This window comes from Symphalangus syndactylus, chromosome 17 (assembly GCF_028878055.3).
Source record: "Symphalangus syndactylus isolate Jambi chromosome 17, NHGRI_mSymSyn1-v2.1_pri, whole genome shotgun sequence".
NCBI lineage: Eukaryota > Metazoa > Chordata > Mammalia > Primates > Hylobatidae > Symphalangus > Symphalangus syndactylus.
The window spans coordinates 10,502,028-10,518,745 of NC_072439.2; the positions used below are offsets into that span (position 1 = coordinate 10,502,028).

At 57.6% G+C, this 16,718-nt stretch overlaps 1 protein-coding gene and 1 pseudogene across 1 annotated transcript; one reads left to right on the top strand and one right to left on the bottom strand.

Annotated features, from left to right (window-relative positions):
• Positions 1-3,557: 3,557 nt before the first annotated feature.
• LOC129467172 (uncharacterized) lies at positions 3,558-3,727 on the bottom strand (annotated as a pseudogene).
• Positions 3,728-6,188: 2,461 nt separating this feature from the next.
• On the top strand, positions 6,189-13,374 carry PRTN3 (proteinase 3). The gene is made up of 5 exons (XM_055250089.1): positions 6,189-6,255; positions 8,443-8,608; positions 8,875-9,016; positions 11,216-11,446; positions 12,998-13,374. The coding sequence occupies exons 1-5, from the start codon at positions 6,195-6,197 to the stop codon at positions 13,166-13,168; spliced, it is 771 nt and encodes a 256-aa protein (XP_055106064.1). The 5' UTR covers positions 6,189-6,194; the 3' UTR covers positions 13,169-13,374.
• The last annotated feature ends 3,344 nt before the right edge of the window (positions 13,375-16,718 follow it).

The window sequence follows — 16,718 nt, forward strand, 5'->3', positions numbered from 1 at the left end:
TTTTTTTTTTTTTGAGACAGAGTCTCACTCTGTCACCGAGGCTGGAGTGCAGTGGTGCGATCTCAGCTCACTGCAAGCTCTGCCTCCCAGGTTCATGCCATTCTCCTGCCTCAGCCTCCTGAGTAGCTGGGACTACAGGTGCCCGCCACCATGCCCGGCTAATTTTTTTTTATTTTTAGTAGAGTCGTAGAGACGGGGTTTCACCGTGTTAGCCAGGGTGGTCTCCATTTCCTGACCTCGTGATCTGCCCGCCTCGGCCTTCCAGAGTGCTGGTGCTGGGGTTACAGGCGTGAGCCACCGGGCCCAGCCAATGGGTCCTCTTTACAGAGGGGGAAACTGAGGCCTAGAGAGGGGTGCCAATGGCTCAGGAGCCCAGCTGGTGGGGGGCCCTGCCCGGGTTTGGAGAGGCAAAGCCACTGCCTGGTCATTGTTCAGATGGGGAAACTGAGGCCCAAGGCAGGATTGAGGTTCAAGGGCTTCTGGTGCCCATCAGCTCGGGGCCACGTTCGGTCATGAGGGTCCCCCCGCTGGGGCGGGATTCCTGTCCTGCCAGAGGCGGTTTCTGCCCTCCTCCCCCCAGCCCCTGCTGCTCCCCCATCCTGGGCCCAAGGGTGCTGGTCTCAGGTTTCCCTGGCAGGGATCAGCCCGGCTCGAGGGCCCTCAGAGCAGGGCTGGCTGTGACTGTGGGGAGCCCGAGCCCTCTCCGGGCCTCGGATTTCAGGGACATAAAACGGGGTCCCATCCGCAGACACACCCCCGACCCCACAGCCCTGTCCAGGCTCCGCCCGCAGCCCCCCAACCCCGCAGCCCTGTCCAGGCCCCACCGCCCGCAGCCCCCCCTACCCCGCAGCCCTGTCCAGGCCCCGTTGTCCACAGCCCCCCAACCCCGCAGCCCTGTCCAGGCCCCGTTGTCCGTAGCCCCCCAACCCCGCAGCCCTGTCCAGTCCCCACCGCCCGCAGCCCCCCACGCCGCAGCCCTGTCCAGGCCCACCGCGTGCAGCCTCCCGGCAGAGCCAGCTGTGCTCAGACTAAAACCAGCGGTTGTTTCTTCTCAGCGCCCCCTACCCTGCCCCACTCACTGGTGTCTTGAGAAGATTTTTAAATTTTCGGAACTCTCAGTACAGATTGTGAAATGTCTGCGTTTGGCTTAGAAACCCCGTGAGACGGCGCATCAGGGGACAGGTGGGTGGATGGGCCTGGGGGTGTGGAAGGCGGCCGGGTGTCGGGGCCCCAAGCACACGGCAAGGTCAATAGTTGGCACAAAACACACAAACACAACCGCTGCGAGGCTGAGCCACATCTTCCCATCACTCAGAGAGAGAAGGTTTTCCTTTATAAAGAGGAGAGGAAAGGAGGCTGGGCACAGTGGCTCACACCTGTCATCCCAGCACTTTGGGAGGCCCAGGCTGGTGGATCACCTGAGGTCAGGAGTTCAAGACCAGCCTGGACAACATGGTGAAACCTCGTCTCTACTAAAAATACAAAAATTAACCGGGCGTGGTGTTGGGTGCCCGTAATCCCAGCTATTCAGGAGGCTGAGGCAGGAGAATCGCTTGAACCCAGGAGGTGGAGGTTGCAGTGAGCCGAGATCATGCCATTGCACTCCAGCCTGGGCAACAGAGCAAGACTCCATCTCAGAAAAAAAAAAAAAAGAAAAGAAAGAAAGAAAAAGGAGAGGAGAGAAGAAAGAAAGAAAAAGAAAGTAGAGAAAAAAGAGAAAAGAAAGATGGAGAGACAGAGACAGACAGAGACACAGAGATAGACAGAGCCAGAGAGGCTGAGAGAGATAGATTTCAAAAAGGGAGACAGAGATAAAGAGACAGACAGATATAGGGAGACAGAGACAGAGAGGGAGACAGAAAGAGGGCGGGGAGAGAAACAGACACAGGCCTGAGCCCCACATACCCTCCCTCCCTTGGGTCTCCCCTCGGCCCCGGGCGGCCCCACCTGCGATCCCTGAAGCCGTTACCAGTTGCGCCACCCACGGTTGGTACAGGAAGGGGCCCCCACTACCTCCGCCCCCAGGCCGACCCCTGCAAAGCCCCCAGTGTGTTCCACGGAGCCCTCCCTGCTACCCGTTCCCAGCGCTCCTGTCGCCCTGGCCCGTGCCTTCCCGGCCCGTCTCTGCGCCTTGGCACGTGACTCCCCCCAGGACGCACAGGGAGCCTGGAGGACCCAGGGCCGCAGGACGGTGCTGGGACGTGCCGGTCAGGACCCGGCTGCATCAGCCTTGCGTGGAAACAGATCCTGACGGGAAGCGCACGTACAGGGAGGACGGGGGCAGCCCCCTGGGCTGCTCTCGCCTGTGCTAGATCCAGCAGTGTGTGCACGTGTCTTTCTTTTCTTTCTTTTCTTTTTTTTTTGGCTGGCAGCTTTATTGAGATGTCCTTCACACACACCAAACAATTCACCCACTTAACAATTCGGTGGTGGCCAGATGGTGGGGGAGGATCGCTGGAGCCCAGGAGTTCCAGACTAGCCTGGGCAGCATAGCAAGACCCTTCTCTATTAAAAAAAAAAAAAAAAAAAAAAAAAGGCCGGGCATGATGGCTCACGCCTGTAATCCCAGCACTCTGAGAGGCTGAGGCCGGCGGATCACCTGAGGTCAGGAGTTCGAGACCAGCCTGGCTAACATGGTGAAATCCCTTCTGTACTACGAATACAAAAAACAAATTATTCGGGCGTGGTGGTGGGCGCCTGTAATCCCAGCTACTTAGGAGGCTGAAGCAGGAGAATGGCTTGAACCCAGGAAGCAGAGGTTGCAGTGAGCCAAGGTCACACCACTGAACTCCAGCCTGGGTGACAAGAACAAAACTCCATGTAAAAAAAAAAACAAGAAACCTCAAATCCGTCGACCCCCACTGCTGCCCTGCGGAAGGACCTATTACTGTCCTGCCTTTACAGGTGGGGAAACTGAGGACTCCAAGCCAAACAGCTTGCCTCAGCATGGACTCATGGGGGAAACCAACAGCACTTTTGTTGAATGAGAATAACCCTTTTATTCTGAGACTGTGTCTCACTCTGTTGCCCAGGCTGGAGTGCAGTGACGCGATCTCAGCTCACTGCCACCTCCGCCTCCTGGGTTCAAGCAATTCTCCTGCCTCAGCCTCCCAAGTAGCTGGGATTACAGGCGCCTGCCACCACACCCGGCTAATTTTTATATTTTTAGTAGTGTCAGGGTTTCACCATGTTGCCCAGGCTGGTCTTGAACTCCTGACCTCGTGATCCATCTGCCTCAGCCTCCCAAAGTGCTGGGATTACAGGCATGAGTCACCGCGCCTGGCCAGAGCTCTACTTCTTTAATACGCATCAGGTCGGTCACGGTGGCTCATGCCTGTGATCCCAGCATTTGGGGAGGCCGAGGCAGGAGAATCCTTCAAAGCTGGCAGTTCAAGACCAGCCAGGGCAATGTAGCAAGACCCCATTTCTACGAAAAATTAAACAGCCGACCAAAAAAAAAAAAAAGAAAAACTTTAGCTGGACATGGTGGCCGCGTGCCTGCAGTCTCAGCTACTTGGGGGGTTGAGGCAGGAGAATTGCTTGAGCCATGATTACACCACTGCACTCCAGCCTGGGTGACACAGCCAGACCCTGTGTCAAAAAATATATATGTATATTTTAAAATATTATATATTATATAATATAAATAATATACATGTTATATATTTTATGTATACATATATGTTATATACTACACTTGATCTTAGCCAAAAGGCCGAGAAGCGATATATATGTTATATACATGTTATAATATATACATTAATATTATAGCCAGGTGCAGTGGCTCACACCTGTGTTCCCAGCACTTTGGCGGGATTACGGGTGCGTCACCTGAGGTCAGGAGTTCGAGACCAGCCTGGCCAATATAGTGAAACCCTGTCTTTAGTAAAAATACAGAAAAAAAAATTAGCCAGGCGTGGTGGTGGGCACCTATAATCCCAGCTATATAGGAGGCTGAGACAGGAGAATTGTTTGAACCCGGGAGGCAGAGGTTGCTGTGAGCTGAGATCGTGCCATTGCACTCCAGCCTGGTGACAGAGCGAGACTCTGCCTCAGGAAAAAAAAAAAAAAAAAATCCAAAGGGGAAAACAGTAACTGGACAGCGCAGGAACCGGCAGGTGCCCTGACCACGTGGTCAAGATTATCACCGTCAGCACGAGACAGGCCGAAGCCGTGGGCTCCGATGGGGGGGCCTGAGACAGACACACGCCATGCCCGGGACTCCCTCCATTGAGCCCTGAGGCAACCCAGGACCATCCCCACGGAGGGACGCTCTGCAGAGCAACCACCAGCTCTCCTCAACGGCCCCAAGGGCTGAGGGAGGGCAGAGGGACTGCGCCCGCTGGAGGAGACCCTGGCATCTGAAGATGGGCGGCTTGTGTACCCAGGACCCGGCGAAGGGCGGCTGGTGATACTCAGGGGGCTGGGGCAGAGGGGGCCATTTGGAATCAACGTTCGCGCCCTGGCTTCGATCACGGCCTGGAGGGTTGAGCAAGAGGACAGAATTTAGGGAAGCTGGGGGAGGGAGGCTGGGGGAGGGAGTTTGGGGGGCGGGGAGGGAGTCTGGACCCTTTGGACTTCCGTAAGCGTGAAATCGTTTCCAAATGAAACGTTAAAAAGCTTTTTTTTTTTTTGGTCTCCAGGTTCATTCAGTGCTTCTCTCCATTTCACTGTAGGTTTAAACTGTTCAGTTATAAATAAACAATTTTATCCTCTGTCCTGGGCTTTCCCCCGTTCCCGGCACTGCAGACACGGGCTGGATTTGTCTCTGTGGCGGGGCCGTCCTGGGCACTGCTGGGCCCTGCCAGGAGCTCCCTCCAGGTCGTGACAACCACGGATGTTTCCAGAACTCACCCAGCGACCCCTGGGGGCAGAATCACCCCAGGGTTAGAGGATTCCACAGACCCCCAAGAGACTCCGCGTCCCATGATCCTCTGCCCTGCTGAGGTACCAGGAGGCTGCACACACTGAAATCCACGCCCTGAGTGGGAGGGAGAGAGGAGGCGAGTCCCAGGAGCTGGGGTCCCCCGGGTTTATGCCGTACGCCCCATCGGGAGTTTATTCTGGTGTCCGGTGTGAGCAGGGACCGGACTCCATTTTTTATTTTTAATTTTTATTTATTTATGTTTTGAGATCGAGTCTTGCTCTGTCGCCCAGGCTGGAGTGCAGTGGCCTGATCTTGGCTCCCTGCAACCTTCGCCTCCCAGGTTCAAGTGATTCTCCTGCCTCAGCCTCCCGAGTAGCTGGGACTACAGGCACCCGCCACCACGCTCGGCTAATTTTTGTATTTTTAATAGAGATGGGGTTTCGCCATGTTGGCCAGGCTGGTCTTGAACTCCTGACCTCAGGCGATCCACCCGCCTCGGCCTCCCAAAGTGCTCTGATTACAGGTATGTGCGACCGCGCCTGGCCATTTTTTTTCCCCAAATAATGAACACAGGGTCTCTGCCCTGGGCTCTGTGGACGTCGGGGCCGGATCCTTCTCTGGGGCCCTGTGGATGTCGGGGCCGGATCCTTCTCTGGGGCAGGCCCGTCCTGGGCACTGCGGGGTGCTAGGCATCATCCTTGGCCTCCACCCACTCCATGCCGAGAGATCCCCCCCATCGTGACAGTCACAGGTGTTCCCAGACCTCGCCCAGGGTCCCCTGGGGGCAGAATCACCCCTTGATTGAGAATCCTGGCCTTAAAGGGGGAAGAAAACCCCCAGACAAAAGCTGGCAGGGGGATGTTCGCTGGGGCCTCAGGTGAGGCACTGAGGGCACTCGTGGTGGGGCCCTGCCTTCCCCAGCTCCTCATCCTGTCCCCTGCTATGTCCTGCTGTCTGTCGGTTTCCAGCTCACCCACCCATGGGACACACCTGCCATGGCCGGCGTTGCTGGGGCCACGAGGACCTCGTCAGGGAGGCCTCTCCTTGTGGGTGGCACGTGGGCATGTGTTGCTCTGAGGGCTGTGGCCATGTTGCCCACGTGGACAGGGACCCCTGACTTGGGTGGGTGAGAGCCAGCCTCCCCGCCCCCACAAAGGTCGGGACCTTGAGCCCAAAGCCCCCGCCTCCTCCCCAGAGTCCCTTCTGACTCCCAGCCTCCCAAGGCAAAAGGAGGAAGTGGGGACCCAGCCTGGGCATTGGGCAACTCAACGGCCTCTGGCATTGGGCTATAAGAGGAGCTTGACCGTGGGTGCACCCTGGACCCACCATGGCTCACTGGCCCCCCAGCCCTGCCCTGGCGTCCGTCCTACTGGCCTTGCTGCTGAGTGGTGAGTGAGCCACCTGCCTGTCCGTCCAGCCTCCGGGCCCCGGTGGATTCTGGGGAAATATCCACCACGAGGTCCATCCAAAGCCCTCCTGGCACAGCTGGGGAAACTGAGGCAGGGTCAGGGGAGACTCCACTCGCTGCTCGGGACCAACGCTTGCAGGGGTGGGGAGGACAAGGGCAAGGGGGAGCCCTGGCCGTTTGACTCAGTTGCCCATCTGTGAAATGGGCAAAACCCAGTCCTTCCCTCCCAAGGAGCTGTTTTGGGAATTACCTATAACAGGCGAATTCCTGGACAGCACCCAGCCTTCAGCAAACGCTCAGTGAATATGCACGAACGAATGAATGAGGGAATGAATGAGTGAGCGAATGAACGAATGACTGAGTGAACGAATGAATGAGTGAATGAATGAATGAGTGAGTGAGTGAATGAGTGAATGAATGACTGAGTGAATGAATGAATGAGTGAGTGAGTGAAAGGGTCCAGGAGTTAGTGATGCTGGAATCAGAGGAAGAAGAGAGCATGGACCCCCTCAGGTCCCTATCCTGAGGGCGATTTTCTTTTTCTTTCTTTTTTTTTTTTTCGAGACGGAATCTCGCTCTGTCACCCAGGCTGGAATCCAGTGGCGCCATCTCTGCTCACTGCAAGCTCCGCCTCCCGGGTTCACGCCATTCTCCTGCCTCAGCCTCCTGAGTAGCTGGGACTACAGGCACCTGCCACCACGCCCGGCTAATTTTTTGTATTTTTAGTAGAGACGGGGTTTCACCGTGTTAGCCAGGATAGTCTTGATCTTTCCTCGTGATCCGCCCGCCTCAGCCTACCAAAGTGCTGGGATTACAGGCGTGAGCCACCATATCTGGCCTTTTTTCTTCTTTTTTGAGACGGAATCTTGCTCTGTCGCCCAGGCTGGAGTGCAGTGGTGCAATCTCAGCTCACTGCAGTCTCAGCCTCCTGGGCTCAAGTGATTCTCCTGCCTCTGCCTCTGGAGCAGCTGGGATTACAGGCACACACCACCATGCCTGGCTAGTTTTTGTATTCTTAGTAGAGATGGGGTTTCACCACGTTGGTCAGGCTGGTCTCGAACTCCTGACTTGAGGAGGATTTTTGCAATACCTGTTTGTTCATCTGCAAAATGGGTCTCTTTGTCGGCTGATTTTTTTTTCTACTTCTTCTTTTTTAATTTTGTTTTGTTTTGTTTTTTTGAGGCAGAATCTCACTCTGTTGCCCAGGCTGGAGTGCAGTGGTGCAATCTCGGATCACTGCAACCCCTGTCTCCTGGGTTGAAGCGATTCTCCTGCCTCAGCCTCCCAGGCAGCTGAGATTACAGGTGCGAACCACCACACCCGGCTAATTTTTTTTTTTTTTTTTTTTTGAGATGGAGTGTCATTCTGTTGCCAGGCGGTGCAGTGGGGTGATCCTGGCTCACCACAACCTCTGCCTCCTGGGTTCAAGCGATTCTCCTGCCTCAACCTCCCCAGTAGCTGGGACTACAGGCGCAAGCCACCACGCCCAGCTAATTTTTGTATTTTTAGTAGAGACGAGGTTTCACCATGTTGGTCAGGATGGTCTCCACCTCTTGACCTCAGGTGATCCACCCACCTCGGCCTCCCAAAGTGTTAGGATTATAGGCGTGGGCCACCACGCCTGGCCAATTGTTCTGCTTCTTTAAAAAAATTTTTTTTGTTTTGTTTTAGAGACAGGGTCTTGCTCTGTTGCCCAGGCTGGAGAGCAGTGGTGTGATCTCGGCTCACTGTAGCCTTGACCTCCTGGGCTCAAGCGATCCTCCCTCCTCAGCCTCCCAAGTAGCTGGGACTACAGGTGCACACCACCATGCCTGGCTAATTTTAAAATTTTTTGTAGAGATGGGGTCCTCAACATTTTGCCCAGGTTGGTCTTGAACTCCTGAGCTCAAGTGATCCTCCTGCCTCTGCATCCCAAAGTGTTGGGATTACAGGCGTGAGCCACTGCGCCCGGCCGCCCGTTCTGTGTTTTAAAAGCCTTCTTGACCCTCAGGACTGAAAGCTGCCACCAGGGCGCCTTTGGAAACCGTCATAATTATAACCCTCCGGCAGGCACTGACGGGGTTGCAGATGGGGAGACGGAGGCTCAGAGAGGCCCAGGGGCTGCTCTGCCTTCCCCCCTTCCCCTGCAGCCTGGGGGCTCCCTGACGCCTGGACTCCCCCGCTGCAGGTGCTGCCCGAGCTGCGGAGATCGTGGGCGGGCACGAGGCGCAGCCACACTCCCGGCCCTACATGGCCTCCCTGCAGGTGCGGGGGAGCCTGGGCAGCCACTTCTGCGGAGGCACCTTGATCCACCCCAGCTTCGTGCTGACGGCCGCGCACTGCCTGCAGGACATGTGAGCGCCGCCTCCACACCCCTGTCCACCCGCCCCGCCCTCTTCCTCCAGCCCTGGCCCGGCCACTGTCCCTCTGCCCGGGGAGGACCCAGCTAAGCCCCGTCTGCCGACCCCAGGCCCTGCGCGTGTGGGCAGTTCTGGGGGGAGAGCCGGGGCAGGGTCGCCGAGGGAGGGGTCTGCGGCTGCACCGCCGGCCTCGGGAAGGGCCTGTCGTGGGGGGCGGCGAGTGTCCAGGGCGCCGAGGACTGACCACCCCGCCCCCGCAGACCGCACCGCCTGGTGAACGTGGTGCTCGGAGCACACAACGTGCAGACGCAGGAGCCCACCCAGCAGCACTTCTCGGTGGCTCAAGTGTTTCAGAACAACTACGACGCTGAGAACAAACTCAACGACGTTCTCCTCATCCAGGTGGGCGGGCAGGGCCGCGAGGGCTCGGGGGGGCACGGCCAGCGGGCTCCGGAACCCCCGTTCCTTCAGCAAGCATTCATTGAGCACCCACTGTATACCGGGCCACCACCGAGGCCGCTGAAGCCTGGGTCTGGTGACATTGGCCGGGGGAGACCGCTCTTTGGACACCAGGCCACTCCTCCTCCCCGCCTCTCCCCCGCCCGTGCCTCTCCCCCGCCCGCGCCTCTCCCCCGCCCGCGCCTCTCCCCTGCCCTGCGCCTCTCCCCTGCCCTGCGCCTCTCCCCCGCCCGCGCCTCTCGCCCGCCTGCTCCTCCCCTGGCCGCGCCTCTCCCCTGACCGCGCCTCACGCCTGCCCGCGCCTCTCCCCTGCCCGCGCCTCTCCCCTGCCCGCACCTCTCGCCTGCCCGCTCCTTCTCCCCTGGCCGCGCATCTCCCCTGGCCGCGCCTCTCCCCTGCCCGCGCCTCTCCCCTGCCTGCGCCTCCGCCCGGTGTGCTGTTCCCCCAGAAAGCCAGGTGCCCTCGCCTCCTCCGGCGCCTCCTCTGACCCCAAGGGAAGTGGCGAGCACAGCCACAGCCCTCCCCGATTCACTGTTCTCCACTGAACCGCATGCCCCTCTCATTCATGGGGCCCTCCTGGCCTCCTCCCGCCCCGAAAGATCAGCTCCCCAGGGCAGAGGATTTTTGTCTGCGTTGTTCATTACTGGACTCATGTGGCTTAGAACGGGACTGGGTATACAGGTGGTGCTCAGTAAGTGCTTGGGGCTGGGCACTGTGGCTCACGCCTGTAATCCCAGTACTTTGGGAGGCTGGAATGGGAGGATCACTTGAGGCCAGGAGTTTGAGAGCAGCCTGACCAACCTAGTGAGACCCCATCTCTATAAAAGACATTTTTTTTTTTTTTTTAGACAGTCTCACTCAGTCACCCAGGCTGGAGTGCAGTGGTGTAATCTCCGCTCACTGCCACCTCTGCCTTCCGGGTTCCAGTAATTCTCCTGCCTCAGGCTCCTGAGTAGCTGGGATTACAGGCATGCACCAACATGCTTGGCTAATTTTTGTATTTTTACTAGACACGGTGTTCTGCCGCTTTGGCCAGGCTGGTCTCGAACTCCTGACCTCAAGTGATCTGCTCTCCTCAGCCTCCCAAAGTGCTGGAATTATAGGAGAGAGCCACCGCGCCCAGCCTACAAAAGAAAAATTTAAAAATCAACCAGGCATGGCAGCACACGCCCAGCTACTCATGAGCTGAGATGGGAGGGTCACTTGAGCACAGAAGGTTAAGGCTACAGTGAACTGTGATCATGCCACCACACTCCAGCCTGGGCGACAGAGCAAGACCCCATCTCAAAAAAAAAGTGCTTTGAAGATGGATGAATGGGCCAGGGGCGGTGGCTGTAATCCCAGCACTTTGGGAGGCTGAGGTGGGCGGATCACCTGAGGTCAGGAGTTTGAGACCAGCCTGATCAATATGGGAAACCCCGTCTCTACTAAAAATACAAAAATTAGCTGGGCGTGGTGGCGTGTGCCTGTAATCCCAGCTACTTGGGAGGCTGAGGCAGGAGAATTGCTTGAACCCAGGAGGCAGAGGTTGCAATGAGCCGAGATCAGGCCATTGCACTCCAGCCTGGGCAACAAGAGCGAAAGTCCATCTAAAAATAAAAATAAAAAAATAAGAAAGAAAGAAGAAAGAGAGAGAGAAGGAAAGAAAGAGAAAGAAAGAAAAAGCAAGAAAGAAAGAAAGAGAGAGAGAAAGAAAGAAAAGGAAGGAAGGAAGGAAGGAAGGAAGGAAGGAAGGAAGGAAGGAAGGAAACATGAATGAATGGCCGGGCACTATGGCTCACACTTGTAATCCCAGCACTTTGGGAGGCTGAGGAAGGCAGATCACTTGGGGTCGGGAGTTTGAGACCAGGCTGGCCACCTCACCCGACGGGAAGGCTCTGGGGGGAGGTTCCAGTGAGCCGAGATCACACCACTGCATTCCAGCGTGGGTGGCAGAGCAAGACTCTATCTCAAAAGAAAGAAAGAAAGAAAATGAATGAATACAATAGTGACAAATGGGACAAAGGGGGTCCTGGGGCCCAGGCAGAGACAGCGGCATGCGCAGCGGCGTTTTGAGGTGGTGGGTGTGGTGGGAGGGCGGCCCGGGCGGCCACCGTGACCTGGGAGCAGCGTCTCACTGCCGCCGCCTGCCTTCTGCCCCAGCTGAGCAGCCCGGCCAACCTCAGTGCCTCCGTCGCCACAGTCCAGCTGCCACAGCAGGACCAGCCAGTGCCCCACGGCACCCAGTGCCTGGCCATGGGCTGGGGCCGCGTGGGCACCCATGACCCCCCAGCCCAGGTCCTGCAGGAGCTCAATGTCACCGTGGTCACCTTCCTGTGCCGGCCACATAACATTTGCACTTTCGTCCCTCGCCGCGGCGCCGGCATCTGCTTCGTAAGTAACCTCGTCCCCACCCCAGGCACCGGGCTGCCTTGAGGGGAGGAGAGCGGCAGCCAGGGTTCCACGCCACCTCCTAGCTGTGTGGCTTCATGCTGTGCCTCAGTCCCCCACCTGGAAGGCGGGCACACCCAACACCCAACGGGCAGGCTCAGGGGGGTGGGGGTGCTCACATTGTACCTGGCTGCCTGGGTGGGTCTGGGGGTTCCCTGCCCCCCACTCCCCTCTAGGACCACAGGAAGGTGTGGGAGACCCATCCGCCCTCACCCGGCAGTCCCTTCCAGAGTCCAGGAATCCAGGTATCCAAGGGAGGCCCATAAATGCCCAGTTCCTACGAATGACCTCAGCCCCTCCCTGCTCACACTTTTTGTTTGTTTGTTTTTGAGATGGAGTGTCACTCTGTTGTCCAGGCTGGAGTGTGGTGGTGAGATCTCAGCTCACTGCAACCTCCGCCTCCCAGGTTCAAGGTATTCTCCTGCCTCAGCTTCCTGAGTAACTGGGTGCACAGGTACCTGCCACCGTGCCTGGCTAATTGTTTTGGTATTTACTTAGTAGAGATGAGGTTTCTCCATGTTGACCAGGCTGGTCTTGAACTCCTGGCCTCAAATGATCCACCCATCTCAGCCTCCCAAAGTGCTGGGATTACAGATGTGAGCCTCTGTGCCTGGCTGGTGCTCACACATTTTAAAGAAAATTCCAGGCCAGCCATGGTGGCTCACGCCTGTAATCTCAGCACTTTGGGAGGCTGAAGCGGAAGGATCGCTTGAGTCCAGGAGTCCAGGAGTCCTGCTATGGGCAACATAGCCGGATGGCATCTCTACAGATAATTTAAATATTAGCTGGGTGTGGTGATGTGAGCCTGTTGGCCCAGCTACTCAGGAGGCTAAGGCAGGAGGATCGCTTGAGCCTGGGCAGTTCCAGGTTGCAGTGAGCTATGATTGTGCCACTGCACTCCAGCCTGGGGAACAGAGCGAGACCCTGTCTCGAGACAGACAGCCAGCTACTCAGGAGGCCGAGGCAGGAGAATCGCTTGAACCCGGGAGGCCGAGGCAGGAGAATCACTTGAACCTGGGAGGCCGAGGCAGGAGAATCGCTTGAACCTGGGAGGCAGAGGTTGCAGTGAGCCGAGATCACGCCACTGCACGCCAGCCTGGGTGACAGAGCTAGACTCTGTCTCAAACAAAACAAAAACCAAAACAAAACAAAAGGAGAAAGAAAGAGAGAGAGAAGAAAGAGAAAGAAAGAAAGAGAAAGAGAGAAAGAAAGAAAGAAAGAAAGAAAGAGAGAGAATGAAAGAAAGAAAGAAAGAAAAGAAAAAAAAAAGAAAGTGACAGAAAGAGAGAAAGTTCCAGATTGGAAGCATTTTTTTCTGAAACAGCTTGTGGCCACCCCAGCCCCCTTCCTGGCTGCCTGGGGCCAGCCCGGGTGACTGGCCGTCCCCGTCCTCCAGGGAGACTCAGGTGGCCCCTGATGGGTGACTGGCCGTCCCCATCCTCCAGGGAGACTCAGGTGGCCCCTGATGGGTGACTGGCTGTCCCCGTCCTCCAGGGAGACTCAGGTGGCCCCCTGATCTGTGACGGCGTCATCCAGGGAGTAGACTCCTTCGTGATCCGGGCATGTGCCACCCGCCATTTCCCCGACTTCTTCGCACGGGTAGCCCTCTATGTGGACTGGATCCGTTCCGTGCTGCGCCGCGTGGAGGCTGAGGGCCTCCCCTGAGCTGCCCCTCCCACAGCGCTGGCCGGGACCCCGAGCCCGGCTTCAAACCCTCGAGGGGGATCTTTGGACAGAAGCAGCTCTTCCCCAAACACTGTGGCGTCCGGGACGGCCCCACCCGTCCCCCCACACTCCCTCCCACGGGGCTCCGGGAGACAGGCCGACCCTGCACCTCACCCCACCGTGACTTCAATAAACGTTGAAACTCCCCCTGGCTCCTGTCTGTCCTTCCCGCATAGGGAGGGGAGGGAGAACTGCCCAGAGGTCCCCTGGGCTCAAGTCCCCGAGCCCCAAACTCAGGATGGGGGGAGTCTGGGCAGGGGATGGGGGCCCAGGTCGCAGGGGGTCTCTCTCCTGGATGCTCGTGGCTATGGGTTCTAACCCGGCCCCATCAGGGTGGCCCTGGGCAGGTTGTTATTCATCTCCGCGCCTCGGTTTCCTCATGTGGAAAATGGAGTCACCCCAGACATTTCCTAGAACTGGCGAGAAGCCCACGTGGGCCCTCAGGGCTCCAGATGTGTCCCTGCCGGCTCAGGGCTCCTTGAGGAGGGGGATGGGGATGGGGAAGCACCCTGGGGGGCTTCCTGGAGGAGGTGGCAGTGCCAGAGCTGCATACCAAGGTGTGAACAGAAACATCTGAAGGGCTGCCAGGCAGGGGGCACAGTCCGGGCAGAGACCTGAGGGCTAGAGGCCAGGGGACGGGGAGGAGGGCAGGCAGGGGAGGGGTGTGCGTGCAGGGGAGGGGTGATGGGGTTGGAGTGCTATTTCTCATAGGAGGGGTAGGCAACGGAGGAGTCCCCTGGTGGAAGCATGAGGAATGAACTGGGGGGGTGGCCAGAGGGGAGGTCCAAGGCGGGGAAGAGGTGGGACTCACAGTCCAGCTCAGAGACGGGCAAGTGACCACAAGAAGGAGGCACTAGCCACGGAGAGGGGACGACCCGCTCCAGGACACATGCAGAGAAGAAATGAAGCTCCTGGCTGGTGTTTTTTTTTTTTTTTTTTCTTTTTAATATTTTTTTGAGACAGAGTCTCGCTCTGTCACCCAGGCTAGAGTGCAGTGGTGTGATCTTGGCTCATTGCAACCTCCGCCTCCGGGGTTCAAGCGATTCTCCTGCCTCAGCCGCTGGAGTAGCTGGGATTACAGGCACAGACCACCACGCCTGGCTAATTTTTATATTTTTAGTAGAGATGGGGTTTCACCATGTTGGCCAGGCTGGTCTCGAACTCCTGACCTCAGGTGGTCCACCCACCTCAGCCTCCTAAAGTGCTGAGATTACAGGTGTGAGCCACTGCAGCCGGCCTACTTATTTATTTTTGAGACACGGTCTCACTCTGTCGCCCAGGCTGGAATGCAGTGGTGCAATCTTGGCTCACTGTAGCCTCAACCTCCTGGGCTCAAGTGATCCTTCCACCTCAGCCTCCCGAGTAGCTGGGACTACAGGTGCCACCACACCCAGCTATTTTCTTGTTTTTTTGTAGAGACGGGGTCTGGCTGTGTTGCCCAGGTGTGTCCTCAGTGACTCTTTACATATGAACACCTGCAGGTCACTGTAGTCTTAGCAATCTCCTGGCCTCCCAGATGACCCCACCTCCCCCTTGGAGTCTGTACCCGCGGTGAACATAACCCTACCTTCCCTGCCACAGTTAATGGTGAACCAGCTCTCAAATCAACACTTTCTTTTTTCTTTTTCTTTTTTTTTTTTTTTTTTGAGAAGGAGTTTCGCTCTTGTCACCCAGGCTGGAGTGCAGTGGCATGATCTCCGCTCACTGCAACCTCCGCCTCCTAGGTTCAAGCAATTCTCGTGCCTCAGTCTCCCGAGTAGCCGGGACTACAGGCAGGTACCACCACGCCCGGCTAATTTTGTATTTTTAGTAGAGACGGGGTTTGTCCATGTTGGTCAGGCTGGAATTCCCAACCTCAGGTGATCCGCCCACCTCGGCCTCCCAAAGTGCTGGGATGACAGGCGTGAGCCACCTTGCCCGGCCAGACAACACTTTGTTAGCTGAGAACTTCACGAACGTGAACATATTTCATCCTCGTGACAGGTTTATGTGATGGATCCTATGATTATAATTTTACAGAGGAGGAAACTGAGTCACGGAGAGTTTATTTCAGAGGCCTGAAGTCACACAGTGGCCAAATGGCCACCCCAGACCCAGGATATGAACCCAGCCTCGGCACACTTAACAATGACTGCACATGCGAATGTAGTATACAGCTGGTGCTCAATAAATGCAGCTGAAGCCAAGTCTGATTTACATGCTGGAGGCCAAGCCCCCGCCAAAGATATGGCGTCCCCCACCCCTGAACTCCCCCCACCCCCGAACTCCCCCCACCCCCGACTTGAAACAGGGCTGTGTAGACAGCAGGGGCATACTAAGTGCACTATGGTGATGTTAAGGCAGCAAAGTGGGAACCCTGCCAAAAGGGGAGGGGAGAAGGCAGGGTAGTGTGTGTCTGATTAAGCTGAGGACAGGGCAGACATGGACTGAGCACCTGCTGTGTGCCAGGCTCTGGGAGGGCAGGGCCATTGCCCCCCTACCCTGAGAGCCATGGGGGTCCACTTGCCTGTGGTCACGTCAGAACTCCAGGCCGGCCCAGGCTCTGCGTGTCCCCGGGTGCCCTCACCCCGCCTGTTCCTGGAGACAGGCCCGTTGGTTCCCTTCCCCTCCCCTTATCCTGGAGCCAGGAGGACGTTGGTTCTTGCGACAGCCTTGGCCCGGCCGTTGCAGCTGGAACATCGTGGGGGAGATGGGAAGAGGAACGGGGCCTGCAGCCCGGGGCTGGGTCCCGGGAATCCCATTCCCGCGGCTGGGGCTCCAGCTCCCCTGCCAGTTCCTCCAGGCGGAAGCCCTCAGGCTTTAATGGACATCCTCACTCCGGCCTCCCGGCCTGGGCAGGAATTCTCTCTCCAGCAGCCCTGCCACATGCCCGCCCAGCCCCTGCCTCAGGCGGGGAGGGCTGCGGGGAAGCTCACCAAGGCAGTAGGGTGGGAGAGATTGTCAGAGCCTCAGCTGGTGTCCAGGGACTGAGCGTGAGCCTGGGTGAGAGTGAGTTCCCCGTTGGAGGCAACAGCCGAGGAGAGGATGGAAGGCCGGGCCCCAAGAATGAGCCCTGAGGTTCAGGGAGTGGCTGGAGTGAGCCAGCCCCAGATCTCCGTCCAGCTGCGGGTCCCAGAGGCCTGGGTTACACTCACAGCTCCTGGGAGAGGCCCTTGACGTGCCTCAGTTCCCAAACAGGAACCCTGGGAAGGACCAGAGAAGTGCCTGTTGTGCAGTGAGTGCCCGACACCGCTGCATGCGGCCGGTATCACAGGGCCCTGGGTAAACTGAGGCAGGTGACACCACTGCATGCGGCCGGTATCACAGGGCCCTGGGTAAACTGAGGCAGGTGACAACGCTGCATGCGGCCGGTATCACAGGGCCCTGGGTAAACTGAGGCAGGTGACACCGCTGCATGCGGCCGGTATCACAGGGCCCTGGGTAAACTGAGGCAGGTGACACCGCTGCATGCGGCCGGTATCACAGGAGCCTGGGTAAACTGAGGCAGGTG

Coding starts and splice junctions, on each gene's coding strand:
- PRTN3 (XM_055250089.1), top strand. CDS start 6,195: ATGGCTCACTGGCCCCCCAGCCCTGCCCTGGCGTCCGTCCTACTGGCC. Junction 8,609..8,874: donor GCGCACTGCCTGCAGGACAT/GTGAGCGCCGCC, acceptor CCGCCCCCGCAG/ACCGCACCGCCTGGTGAACG. Junction 11,447..12,997: donor GCGGCGCCGGCATCTGCTTC/GTAAGTAACCTC, acceptor CCCGTCCTCCAG/GGAGACTCAGGTGGCCCCCT.